The sequence below is a fragment of the Megascapheus bottae genome, chromosome 6 (genome assembly GCF_031878675.1).
Source record: "Megascapheus bottae isolate mThoBot1 chromosome 6, mThoBot2.hap1, whole genome shotgun sequence".
NCBI classification, from domain to species: Eukaryota; Metazoa; Chordata; class Mammalia; order Rodentia; family Geomyidae; genus Megascapheus; species Megascapheus bottae.
In genome coordinates, this window is record NC_143514.1 from 77,017,014 (window position 1) to 77,031,120 (window position 14,107).

The 14,107-nt window shown below is 42.0% G+C and overlaps 1 protein-coding gene across 6 annotated transcripts in view; it reads right to left on the reverse strand.

Moving 5' to 3' along the window:
* The window catches only part of Vps13d (vacuolar protein sorting 13 homolog D), a 246,715-nt gene that overhangs the window by 206,719 nt on the left and 25,889 nt on the right, over nt 1-14,107 (reverse strand). For all 6 annotated transcript variants that reach the window (XM_090335790.1, XM_090335789.1, XM_090335788.1 and 3 more), the window contains exons 9-17: nt 13,990-14,090; nt 12,192-12,360; nt 10,094-10,195; nt 9,546-9,747; nt 6,106-6,285; nt 4,013-4,143; nt 2,398-2,473; nt 1,821-1,991; nt 769-899 (exon numbers count right to left, since the gene is read on the reverse strand). In XM_090335790.1, coding sequence (XP_090191916.1) covers nt 769-899; nt 1,821-1,991; nt 2,398-2,473; nt 4,013-4,143; nt 6,106-6,285; nt 9,546-9,747; nt 10,094-10,195; nt 12,192-12,360; nt 13,990-14,090 — 1,263 coding nt within the window. The remainder of the gene's footprint in view (nt 1-768; nt 900-1,820; nt 1,992-2,397; nt 2,474-4,012; nt 4,144-6,105; nt 6,286-9,545; nt 9,748-10,093; nt 10,196-12,191; nt 12,361-13,989; nt 14,091-14,107) is intronic.

A 14,107-nucleotide genomic window follows, 5' to 3' on the forward strand; every position in this document is an offset into this window, starting at 1 on the left:
CATCTTGGGGAATAACACTGGTTTTGATGTTTGAAATACAAATAATATACCGACATGGATTTGGTAATGGTTTTCCTTGTAACTGAAATTAACCTCAATTTATGTGGCAAAAGTTCGTTTCTGAATCCCTTTTTGACTAATAACAAGAGGACATACAATTTGTGTATGTGTACACACACACACACACACACACACACACACATGAAACCAGACTAGATCTCCATTCCACACACAAACCGCAGCATTCTACTCTGTGTACAAGGACTGCCCTCCCCAGCTCTGGACTACCACATTCCTGGCCACTCCATCTACTGCTGCATCTTGGCAGCACACTACTTCTCACTGTCAGAAACTAGACTGTATTGATGACTTTCTTCTCCTTGTCTAGAATGTCCCATCGGTACCCATCATAAGCTGGGACAGAAGTGAACATCACTGTAGTTGCTGACCTTCTCAAACCATGAGTAAGACAAAAAGGGGAAGCTCTGATGTGAAATATTCATAGAATACCCATTCTAGAAAATGGCACACAGACAAGTGACTGGCATCTGACCTGCTCCGTCATTCATCTTTTTTATTAAACCTTCTGTGTTAAAGACTTGACATTTCTATGTTATGCTAGCTGATCTAGCTGATAAGGAGGTCTTTATTTTAGTTCCCTAAATTGGTGTCATTGATATGAGCAAGTCTGTCTACAGCAAGCAATGAACTGTCAGGAAAATGCTTGACATTTCTCCAGGCCCTGACAGTATTATGTGAGGCACTTACAATGAAGTCCCCCACTAGTAACCGGTCCAGGGTTTGTCGGATCTCTGCCTTGGTCTGCATCTTCAGCTTGTTATACTGTCTTCGAGCTGCTTCAGCCACTCTCAATTCAAGTTCTGACTGATAACCAAAACCTGTAAAATTGGAGCAAGGACAAAATTCGAGAAGCCTCCAGCAGCTCTGCACAAAAAACACTGTGATGGCTCTTCTCACCAAGACTTTCCACCACAGCTTTAAAAAAAAAAAAAGTAATGAAACACCTGTGACTCCAAATGACCAAACATAAACAGGAGCACAGGAACAAGGCATGATGGGTAGCAAAACCATAGGACCAAGGAGGAACAAGAGGGAAGGGAATTAGTAAAATTCCTTGAACCATTTTCTAGAATATTCCAAACCATTATATATTAAAACCTTACAGAGCAAGAAAAGGCAAAAGTGGACTAAAGGACAGTTCTCACTTTTTACAACAGAAAGAACAGAATTTTGAAGGAAATGCCTCTATATTCTAACAAGGATAGCTGCTATTTACATGAAGTCTCCAGTGCTGGACAAAAGACTAAAAATTTAGTGTTACATTTCAGGGAAGGAGAACACTGTCACAGGCAGGAAGGAGCCCATTTGTGAAAAGTCTTTTCAGTCTGTCGGTAGAGGGTTTTTTTTCCCATACATATCATTTCTTTGAAAACAAAGGGAGCATCAGTGATATTAAGGATTTTGTAGTATTACATACTACATCAAACAAGTAAAAGAGACCCATGTTGCTGTGGCCTAAAATGATATGATATCCTTTAGCATTCCTCCTTTGTTCACCAGGGAATCACCACTATAATGGAATGTAGCACATGAAATACTCCCCACTAAATGGACACAAGGACACTGAGGCCCAGGAGAAGATAGCATCCCAGATTCTGAGGACAGCCCTACCCACCTATTTGCTGGTCTCTTCTACCATTCTTAGACCATTCAAAGGCTTTATAACATTATCTAGAATATCAGAAATGTCAAGATTTTTTTTTTAAGTAACGTAAGATCAAGCAAACAAAAAATTTAACCTGAGGTATGAACCTTTCCCTTGTAGAAAAAGTCTGCCACTTTTTTAATAGCTTGAGGATTGTAGATGATGTTCAGAGGCCTCGTGCTGACATTTAGCCGCCTCTCAAAATGACTGTGTGCTGGATTTCTCTCATACAGCATCTCAAAAACTGGGTTGTCTGGGTCTGTAGCTAAAAGAAAGAACAGAAGAAAGAAAAATGGGACACAGCAAAAACAATCACTTTATTCTTATCAGTGCTGTGAGAAATTCTGTGAAAAAGACATTTTCTTTATTATTTTCCAATCAGTACAAAATTATGCAACTTTTTAAAAGAGATCCTAATAAGGATTGGCTCTTAATTTGGAACAGGAATCATTAAGGATGGGCTACTGTACTGCACTGCTCTAAAATGGAAAAAACACTCAGAGGCCCAGCAAGGCTGTCGTAATTATATACAAGTTAAAGGTAGCACCTGGCTGCCTCCATGGACCCAAAGACAAACCACTTTACTCAAAGCAGAAAACATTCCCTCTTTTACATATGATCTGGAATATAAGAGTGTTCTGAAGGAGCTTTAAGAACATAGGATAAATTACCAGGGTATTGGTCACTTCTGTCTGCAGATGTAGTTTGGAGACCAAAAGATTGTGAGACTCTGCCAACTTCTTTTTGCTGTTAAACATTAAAAAAAAAAATGCATCAATGAGAAGGCAAGAGGGGATGGTGCACTATAGATATGTACTCTCACCCTTCAGTGTGGAACGGACTAAAACTCACTTCACACCAGATTAGTGACTACTCAGAAACTTATTCAACTTTGTGCTTTTTTCCAAACCTGGTAGGGCCAAGACTCTTTCTTCCCAGAGATCAAAATGCTACTTGACACTCAGCATATCTAACAAACTGTTAAACGAAATTTAAACCAAGAATGGCCTCTCATCTTCTAAACAATCCCCATCTCCCTAAAACAAAAAATTATGGACAGGTAAATGGTTATTGAACCATTTGAACCATACCCCAGACAACTTTGTAAGATTAAAGATCTCATATTAATTAAATGGGGGGGGCATGTAAGTAATATAGAGGGGAGGAGGAAGAGGGAAAGAGAAAGATTAGGGCCAGGCAGTTGTGGCTCACACCTGTAATCCTAGCTATTCAGGAGGCTGAAATCTGAGGATCTAGGTTTGAAGTCAGCACAGACAGAAAAGTCCATAAGATTCATCTCTAATTTAACATCAGGAAATAAAGCTGGAAGCAGAACTGTCGCTTAATTGGTAGAGTATTATATAGCCTTGACCAAAAAAAGAAAACCTCAGGGACAACACCTAAGCCCTGAGTTCAAGTCCCAGGACCAGCACACACACACACACACACACACACACACACACACTAGCCACACTGAGAAAAAAATCTGGACAGTAATCCTAGCTATTCAAGAAGCTGAGCTCCAAGAGTATCAGTTCAAAACCAGCCAGAGCAGAAAGTCTGTGGAACACTTATCTGCAATTAACTAGCTAAAAAATGGAAGTAGAAGTATGGCACTCAAGTGGTAATTTCATCAGTCTTGGGCAGAAAAAACAAATGAGAGTACAAAGCCCAGGATTCAAATCCTAGTACCAGCACAGAAAAAAATTAAATATGAAAGGAAGGAAGGAAGGAAGGAAGGAAGGAAGGAAGGAAGGAAGGAAGGAAGGAAGGAAGGAAGGAAGGAAGAAGAAAGGAGAAGGAAAGAAGGGAGGGAAAGAGGGAGGGAGGGAGGGAAGTTCCGTTTATCAGTGACACTGGGATGTCACTTAATTGAGAGAATGACAGCCTAGCAAGCATGAGGCCCCTGAGTTCAATCCCTAGCACTGGAAAAAAGAAAAAGAATTAAATTACCCCTAATAATGAATAGAGGTGAAAATGCATAAAAATGGTTTGCTACAAAACAAATTTAAACATTGACCTTAAAATGCAGAAAACACTGGTGCTTACAGCATTCTCTTTCAAAACAGATTCATAACTATCCCATGGTGACATCAACACAGAGAAGAGACAATGCCACAGACCTCATTAATATTTGTTCTCCAACAAATTCAAGAAAGTACCTAGCCCCAGTCTGTCCATCTCAAGGTGATCACATGTCAGAATAAATCAGGTTAATATTAGTTTGTTGCCCTATAACGCATAGCTCACTAAACCCACAGGGGCTGGTCACACTGCAATACACACCGGATTAGGAAACACCAGAAGAGGAAACATGGTTCCTTCCGTGGCCAGGTCTCGGAGGAACAGTGCACCCAACCGGACTAAAAGCAAGGAAGAATTTCTTCGAGGAAGAGATTCTGCCAAGAGTTTTACATCTACAAAAGATAAATATAAGCAATGATATGAGGCCTTTTGACCATGATGCTTATGTTTCCAAAAACATCAGATATTGTTTTATAGAGTACTAGTGGATACTGTCAACTACTTTAGGGAACCAGAACAGTAACAAAAAACAAAAACAAAAACAAAAAAACACCTATATACATGACTACATAAACATAAACCAACTAATAGAAATTTTCAGGAAAAATTATTTTAGAACAGAGCCTTCACAATTTTAAGTTCCAGCAACCTGTTTGTTCACATTAAGTTTATGAAAGTTCAACTCTCTAACAAATAGCCTTGTTTTCCCCCAGCCCTAGGGCTTGAACTCTGGATCTGGGCACTGACTGAGCTTCTTTTGCTCAAAGCTACCACTCTACCACTTAAGCCACAGCACCACTTCCAGTTTTTGTTTTTGTTTTTGTTTTTTTTTGGGGGGGTGTTATTGTTGTTGTTTTGTTTTTGCCAGTCCTGGGGCTTCAACTCAGGGGCTGAGCACTGTTCTTGGGCTTTCTCAAGGCTAGAGCTGTACCACTTGAGCGACAGCGAAACCATTTCTGGCTTTTTCTATGTATGTGGTACCCAGGAATCAAACTAGGGTCTTCATGCATGCTAGGCAAGCACTCTACCACTAGGCCAAACTCCTGGGCCACTAGTTTTTTTCTTTATAGTTTATTGAAGATAAGAGTCTCACTGACTTTCCTGCTGGGGCTAACTTTGAACCATGATCCTCAGATCTCAGCCTTCTGAGTAGCTAGGATTACGGGTATCACCACTGATGCATAGTGGCTGCTGCTGCTTCTTTTTTTTTTTTTTTTTTTTTTTTTGTGGGTCATGGGGCTTGAACTCTGAGCCTGGGCACTGTCCCTGAGCTCTTCAGCTCAAGGCTACTGCCCTACCCTTAGGCCTGGGCGTTGTTGATGAGCTCTTCAGCTCAAGGCTACCACCGTACCCTTGAGCTTCCCTTTTCCTAGTGTTTAATTGGAGATAACAGTTTCCAGGTCTTTAGTGACCAAGCTGTCTTTGAATTACGATCCTCAGATCTCAGCCTCCTCAGTAACTAGGATTAGAGGTGTGAGCCACTGTGCCTGGCTTTTTTTTAAAAAACCCTATTAAACCATAAAACAGAAACTCAGAAATGCTACTGTTCTGTAGCACGCACCGGTGACTCATTTAGTCACATTCTCAGGTATAGTTACCTACTTACAAACGTGCTTTTACCAACCCCAAAATCAGTACTCATGGTACTTTTTTGGCCATTCAGAAGGAAAGATTCAAACAATATTGAGTCACTAAACATAATCATTCCAAAGTGAGTTCAAAGCAGACAGTGTTCTGCCCCCCTGGGATAGCTGTCATGCTGATCTATTTGGAGTGCTGGGTTTGTATATTTTTGGCCTGTTTCTTTTGTTCAGAATTTTGCCATTTTCAGTAGAGTGCCATTTTCAGTGGAGCTGGAAGTATAGCTCAGGGACAGAGCTCTTTCCTAGAATGTACATGAGATCCAGCCCCATAACTACTAGATAGATAAATAAATAGGCCAATGTACTGCTGGAGCCCAGGGAGGCTGTAATGTGCATACACAGATTAGCTTTACATAGGAACATTCAATTAGCTTTGTTCAGGCAGGAGTGACATGACAGCGCTGCAGGATCTGAGTTCAAACCTGATGAATCAGCAACAGATATATATATATAGATATATATATAGATATATATACATATATAAATGATACCTTCAAACACAAACTCACATTAAAAAATAATAATAATAAAACTAATCATGTTCTGGTTGGTATATGACTGTTATGACCAGGGGCTCACAGGACGCCAACCCTGCATTTTCTCTCGGCACAGTCGTGTATCAGTGTTTGTGATAACTTTCTAACTACAGCTTTGACAGATGGGAAGAATCAACTGGAAGCAGGAAGAGCAGCTAGCTCCTCCCAGCAGTACCTGAAAACTCCAGTTGCATAAACGCGCTTTCATCCACTTGAGGTGCTCCTTGTTCCTTGTGTAGCAGAGTCACTGTACCCCGCTGCAGCTGTAAATTCAGTTTGGCAAAGATGTGATCTCGCTTTGTGTATGTATTCATACATGAGGCATCTGCAGTGGGGTCAAAAAACTCCTCCGTGCCTACAAGGCAAGAACAGACTTGGAGAGAAAACATGGAAGAACAGAGCAAGCATAATCTGCTATACTGGGGCTACTGAACCATATTTCTTCTTATAGAAAGAAAGCTAAAGACAACAGAAGACTAGTTTATTTGCTAATATAAGATGACCTTGTCAACTTATGATCAAACCAAAAAGTGCAATAAGATACAATACAAGATAATGCTGTCCAACAGAGAAGTGTTCTATGTTTAGGGTCACTGCGGGGAGTGGCTACTGACCCTGTGTGACTATTAATCATACATGGCATATGGCTAATGTGCAATGAAGAAACTGGGTTTTCAGTTTTATTTAACTTTATTTAAGTAGACTTTTTGTGGTTGTGTATCACATTGAGCAGCTCAGTTTTAAAGAAAACCTCCATGACCCAGGACCTGATTATGAACACCTAGAGTAAACAAAGGTACATTTTAAAAAGTCTCAAATTTAAAGGCTTGCTGGCATCTTCCTATCACTAGAAGCTCCACATTTAGGTGAGCCTTTCATTCTATATATACGACAAGATACATTTTATCTATAGACTCTGCAGTGTTTTATAAGTCCTATAAAAAAAAATTTGACTATCTAGATAGGAAACACTTTACTTTTTCACAGGAAAAAAAAAGCAACTTAGTTAGAAATATGAAAATGACAACTAAATTAAAATCACTGGACGGCAAAAGGATCTAAATTTTCCTTTATCTTCTTTTTTTTTTTTTTTTTTTTTTGCCAGTCCTGGGCTTGAGCTCAGGGCCTGAGCGCTGTCCTTGGACTTTCTCAAGGCTAGCACTCTACCACTTGAGCCTCAGCACCATTTCCGGCTTTTGTCTATGTATGTGGTACCAAGGAATCGAACCTGGGTCTTCGTGCATGCTAGGCAAGCACTTTAACCACTAGGCCAAACTCCCGGCCCCTTTTCCTTTATCTTCTAAAGCTTGGGCAACTGTTTACATGGGTCTCATCTTTTCTTCAGATCTAGAATTTTAGCCTGGAGTTAAGCAAACACATGCTTTAATTTCTCTCATCACTCCAGTCTGTCTGTCTGTCTTTCTTTCTTTCTTTTTTGTGCCTGTCCTGGGGCTTGAATTCAGGGCCTAGGCACTGTCCCTGGACTTCTTTTGCTCAAGGCTAGCACTCTACCACTTGAGCCACAGTGCCACTTAATGCTTTTTCTGTATAAGGAGTCGAACCCAGGGTTTCATGCATATTAGGCAAGCACTCTACCACTAGACCACATTCTTAGCACACAGCTTCACTTTTAACTCTTCAGATGATCGACACTACTTTTACAGAATGGTTTTGCTACTATATCTTTGATTTAAGTTAAAAAAATAACAAAGCTGAGTGTGGTGGCTCACACCTGTAATCCTAGCTACTCAGAAGGCTGAGATCTGAGGATCGCAGTTCAAAGCCAGCCTGGGCACTATACACTGTGAGACTCTTATCTCCAATTAATCACTAGAAAACAGGAAGTGGGGCTGAGGGTCTCTGGGTAGAGTGGTAGCCTTGAGCTGAAGAACTCAGGGACAACACCCAGGCCCAGGGTATGGTGGTATCCTTAAGCTGAAGAGCTCAGAGACAGGGCCCAGGCCCAGGGCTCAAGCCCCATGAACCCCCGCACCCTCCCCCCCTCAAAAAAACACCTTAATATCTTCTGGTACTGGTCACTTTCTGGTTCTGACCATGGCAGCCTACCAAATAGATTTCCCAAGTCACCAACTAAATTATGCAGACACATGACTTTTTGGCTTCCCTTTTTCCATCCAAGGCCAACAGTCTACTTTCACCATGGGACAACAACAGAAGGTATGACACTGCCCCTCTGTACCCATCCCTTTTAAGATTAAAAGGGACAAAAAATTTTAGGGAGGAAATGAGGCAGGATACACAAATGAGACAAAGAAATTGTACTATTTTTAACAAATATTAAGAGGGCTAGACTCAGAAGTTAAAATTAGGAAGTAAACTAAAAAGGGCAGATCAACTCTTCTCTCACCAACCCACCCCCTTTTTTTTTTGCCAGTCCTGGGGGGGGCTCGAACTCAGGGCCCAGTCACTGTCCCTGAGCTTTCTCAAGACTAGTGCTCTACCAATTGGGCCACAGCATCACTTCTGGCTTTTTTCTGTGGTAACCAACAATCAAACCCAGGGCTTCATACATGCTAAATAAGCACTCTACCACTAAGCCCTACTCCCGGCCCACAAACTCCCTTTTTAAGAGTGCATTACTAGGAGACAGAGTAACAGCCACAATGTGCTTTTCCCTTAGAAATGGTTTTTTAAAAAAATCTGGAACTCCTCTTGAGCTGAAAGAATGAAAGGACATAGCTAACCAGATCTTCTGGGGAGGAGGGCGGGGTGTCTAGAAAGTGAGACACACCTATCTTAACCAACCAAAACTACCATCAGGAAACAAGTGACTGACATAAATTACCCAGATCAAAAAGTATAAAAGCAGGGCCTGGTGTTTGACCTAGCAGTAGACTAACATGCACAACAAAGCCCTGGGTTAACACACACACACACACACACACAGAAAAAACTGGATGTAGTACTATGGCTTAAGTGGTAGAGCACTAGCCTTGAGAAAGCTCAATGACAGTACTCAAGCCCTGAGTTCAAGCCCCAGGACTAGCAAAAAAAAAACAAAAAACGCTATAAAAGCCACAGATGAGAGCTGCTATTTTGCGTCTAATTCCTGTTACCTGCATGAAGAACATGAAATGTTTTTCATTTCTCCCTAACTCTATTATACTAATAAACAAAACCTTACTAAAATTTGAAAAGAAAAAAAAAGTACCTCTTGACTGGTATTCAAACTTTTGAGTTTCAGAAGAGGTGCTGTGGCTCAAGGGGTAGGTCAGTAGTCGTGAGCAGAAGAGCCCAGGGACAGTGCCCAGGCCCAAAGTTCAAGCCCCACAACCAACAAAAAAAAAAAAAAAAAGAAAAAAAGAAAAAAGAAACAAAGAAAGAAAAAGAAAACTTTTGAGTTTAAAATTTGTGAACATTCTTAAATTTAACTGGCTGACAATAGCTGTCCCTCAAATCGTCTCAAAACTATGCATACAGTGTTCCTATTTATTCATGGAGTTGTAAATAGAACCTCTTTGATTACAAATATTTCTTCTCTCTGCCTCATAAACATGAAACAAACTGTTTTCCAAATGTCTCCTTTGTTTAATTTGAAAACAACCCTGGGCTACTCCCTCTACTATAGCAAGGGAGAAGCCTAGGCCAGCATACCCAGGATCTCTTCAGGGGTCCACTGCTCATGGGGCTCAGCCGACAGTCCTTCCACTGCTTTCCCCTCAGGGCTCTGCTGCCCATACCAGCCGCCCCAGCCAGGAAACCAGGACTGCAGGTACTGCAGCATCCCACTGCCTCCGCTGGCATCGGGGTCCCCAGGAGAGGTTCCTGGAGAGTCAAACTGAGGCTCCCGTAGACTCTGTATGATCACAAAGGAGAAATGTGAGCACCGGAGGACAGAAAAAGCTGTGATGTGGCCAGGCCCTGGTGGCTCACTCCTGTAATCCTAGCTGAGATTTGAGGATCACAGTTCAAAGCCAGGCAGTGCAGAATCTCAAATAAATTACTCAGAGAAAGCCAGAAGTAGTGCTGTGACTCAAGTGGTAGAGCACTAGCCTTGAGCAAAAAGAAGCTCAGGGACAGTGCCCAGGCCCTGAGTTCAAGCCCCAGGACCACCAACAGCAACAACAAATATGTTAAATATCACCATCTGTCCCAGGCCGAAGCAGAAGCTATTCCAAATTCAAGCACTCAAGATTCCTCACCTCTGCTAGTTCTTCCTGCTTGTAAAATCGATCATGAACCAGTTCTCGAAGAATCTTCAATTCCTCAAAGCTCTGTTCTTCCTCAATCCGACAGATTTCTTCCTATTTGGGTGAAAGCAAAACAAACAATGCAAACATTGGTGCTTTGGAAAACTGGACACTCTCACACATAGCCAAGGAGCCAACTGCCTGGACACTTCACTAATGAGGACCCAGAAGACAAGTAGTTCCGTGACTGCTGCTGCTATCCTCAACTTGATTTTCCTGTAATTCAACAGATTGCATTGGTCTCTACAACTACACAAGAAGAAAGGCCACAGAACAGTGGGTCCACACACTGCCACAATATCCAGTCCTGAATACAGCACCCATGCTGTCAACAAAGAACTTCCTCTACCTCAGCTCAGACAATCAGAGGAGCAGTGTATCACTGTTGCTGCCTGAAGATGGGGAATGTGAGGGTCAAGCATACACAGTAAGTGTGCACTCCCTTTCTAGCTCCTTCATGCTTCCTATGGCATACTACCAATGATGTGGTCATTAATAAAGAGCTAGTTAGTGAATAAAGAGCAATGATAACCAGCCACTTGCCAAGTTAGAAAAGAAGTAGAACTAGTCATCCAGAACTGGTTTTTGTACCCTAATACTAAAAAAAGATTATCAGGCTTACTTGGCCACCTTGGTGGCAATTCATATTTTCTCTCCTGCCATGTCTGTCTTTACCCTTAAGAAAATTATCCAAACCTAATGTCCAATTGATTCCATCCTTCTCACAGGTCCCTGTGTCAATACCATGCCTGACACTGAAGACAAAGCCATTAACTGAGTAAGAAACTTGGTGTTGACAGGAAAGGTAAACACCCCATGGGATGAAGTACTACTGCATGTTAACAACACATGGTGGGTACGTTCTTCCCTGAAGGGACAGTATTGGAAGGCTCCACTAAAGAAACGATTTGCTAAAAGATACTACCTGAGCTCTGGGAGTTTGGCCTAGTGGTTAAAGTGCTTGCCTAGCATGCACAAAGACCTGGGTTTGATTAAGTGGTGCTGAGGCTTAGGTGGTAGAGCTCTAGCCTTGAAAAAGTCCAAGGACAGTGCTCAGACCCTGAGCTCAAGCCCAGGACTGGCAAAAAAAAAAAAAAAAGATACTACCTGAGTCAAAGTTTTAGGGATGGCCTAAAGTGCCACTTAAAAACTGACATTTGCTGGATGCGGTGGCTCACGCCTGTAGTCCTCAGGATACTGAAGATACTCAGGAGACTGAGAACTGAGGATCATGGTTCAAAGCCAGCCCGGGCACAAAAGTCCGTGAGATTCTTATCTCCAATTAACCACCAGAAAACGGCAAGTGGTGCTGTAGTGGTAGAGCACTAGCTGAAGTGCTCAGGGATAGCACCCAGGCCCAGAGTTCAAACCCCACAACTGATAAAAAGAAAAAGAAAAAACAAAAACAAAAAAAAAAAACAAAACGATATTTATGAAAACGAAACAAATCTACAGAACAAAGCAATCACCTGCCATCCTCTAAGAGATAACAGGCAAACACATCAGGGGAAGGGACAGACCCTCAAGGACTCTAGCAGAAGTGGTTCTGGGGTATCTAGCCCACAGGTAATTAAAATGTGGGTTTGCCTGTACCATCCACAGCATCCAGTATTCTGCTTCACCTCCATCATCAAAAATCCAAGATCAGCAAACTCAACTGCGATTAGGAAAAATGTAGATCAAAGTTCAGAGGGTTAGTTACAAACTTATTTAGAACTAGGATCAGAATTTGAAGAGACACCAGTGACTACAGGAAATTTTCCCTAGACCCGGCACAAAGAACTAGAAAGGAGTATGATCAAAAAGGGCTGGTAGCCACCTTTTCCTCCCTATCCCAGAGCCTGGTTCTTCTGGGAACAGACAGTGAAGGATGCTTCTGGCCAAGGTGAGACTAGTGACCTTCTTCTAAAATCCTCCCACCCTACTAAAGCCAGCTCAATCTGGCAAAAAGATACAGCTTGGACTTATTTCTTCACAGATCCCAATTTCTTCAGTTTCTGAGAGAACATCATCCTTTGAATGTAAACAAGAAACAGAGCAGTCTACTCACCTTGTCATCTGCAGATAGAACATTTCCTTTTAATTTGCTAAAATACTTGTCCGTGTAAAATACAGCATCATGGGCACGGCGCAACAGGAAGTCCCAGGTGCAGCGCTTCCTCTGCTCTCTGATCTCATACAAGTTAGCATTCAGAGCAAAATACCACCATTCTCGGCAGCTGCAATGATGCACAACAATGCAATGCATTACTTCTCACAATACACTCCAGCCACCACTCCAGGGTAACCCACATAATACCTTCCTTTTGTTTCTGACTTTGTTTTTTGTTTTGTCAGTTGTCAGGCTTGAACTCAGGGCCTAGGCTCTGAACCTGGCTTTTCTACTCAAGACTAGCCCCCTACAACATTGAACCACAGTGTTATTTCTGGTTTTCCCAGTGGATAATTGGAGATAAGAGTCTCAAGGACTTTCCTTCCTAGGCAGGCTTCAACCTGCCATTCTCAGATCTCAGCCTCTAGAGTAGCAAGGATTACAGGCATGAGCCACTGGGACCCTCCTTTTCTGATACATCTTCCTCTCATAAGATATGACTGATAAGATATCAGCCATATCTTATCAGCCATCTGGAGTGTCTTAGGGTCATTATATTATTAAGCTAAACCCAGTATGTAGGGAAATTAAATCTGCTGCTGAAGAGATTACCACTTGCATATCAATAACAACACAGGACTCAACAGGCTTGTACTACCACAGGATTAGCCTGCTCCTGAGAAAATCAAGCACTGACTATAAGGTTACTGTCATCTTGAGATAGTTACCAAGGATTTTACCACCACAGATGTTTAGAATATACATTTTAAATACGTTTTAAGGGCAAGTGTTGTTGACTCAAATCTGTAATCCCAGCTACTTGAGGGACAGAGATCAAGAGGACTATAGTTCAAGGACAGCCCAGGGAAAAAAGTTTACAAGACCTCTTCTTAACCCACTGTTAGATACAGTGACATATACCTGTCATCCTAACTACCTGAAAGACTGAGATCAAAAGGATCATGATTCCAGTTCACCCCAGGTAAGAAAGTATGAGAGACTGTCAGGGGCTCAAGGCTCGCACCTGTAACCCAGCTACTCAGGAGACTGAGATCTGAGGATTGAGGTTCAATGCCAGCCCAGGTACGAAAATCCATGAGACTTTTTTTTTTTCCCGCCATTCCTGGGGCTTGAACTCAGGGCCTGAGCACTGTCCTTGGGCTTTCTCAAGGCTAGTGCTCCACCATTTGAGCCACAGAGCCACTTTGGGCTTTTTCTGTGTATGTACTACCAAGGAATTGAACCCAGGGCTTCATACACGCTAAGCAAGTATTCTACCCTACACCACATTCACTGCCACTCTGTGAGACTCTTATCTACAATTAACCATCAGAAAACTGGAAGTAGCACTGTGGCTCAAGTGGTAGAATGCTAGCCTTGAGCTGAAGAGCTCAGAGACAGTGCCCAGGCCCAGAGTTCAAGCCCCACAACTTAGGGCAAAATAAATAACCAGTGGGAAAAAAGAACTGGATCTGTGGTTCAGTGGTAGAGCATCTGCCTAGAAAGTATGAGGCACTGAATTCAAACTCAGTACCTCAAAAATAAATCAAAATCAATAATGACATTTTATGGCCCTTAAACATTATTTCTATGACCCAAGGGTCATTCATGTGGTTTAAAATTTAACCTACTGTACCAAAGTTAAGCCGATTTGTATCTTTAATACAGGTAAAGGGTGATGAGACACATCTGTAGTCTATGGAAAAACAAAGGTGCTACAAAGGGTGCTTTATATAGAGCACAGGTACATCCTTACTTCTTGGACACTGCCACCTTGGGCTTCCACTTTCGGAACTTCACCTGCCTCTCCTTCCGCTCCAGCTCCTTGAGGAATCCCATGATTTGCCGGTACTGAAGCTTTGTATTAGAAATTA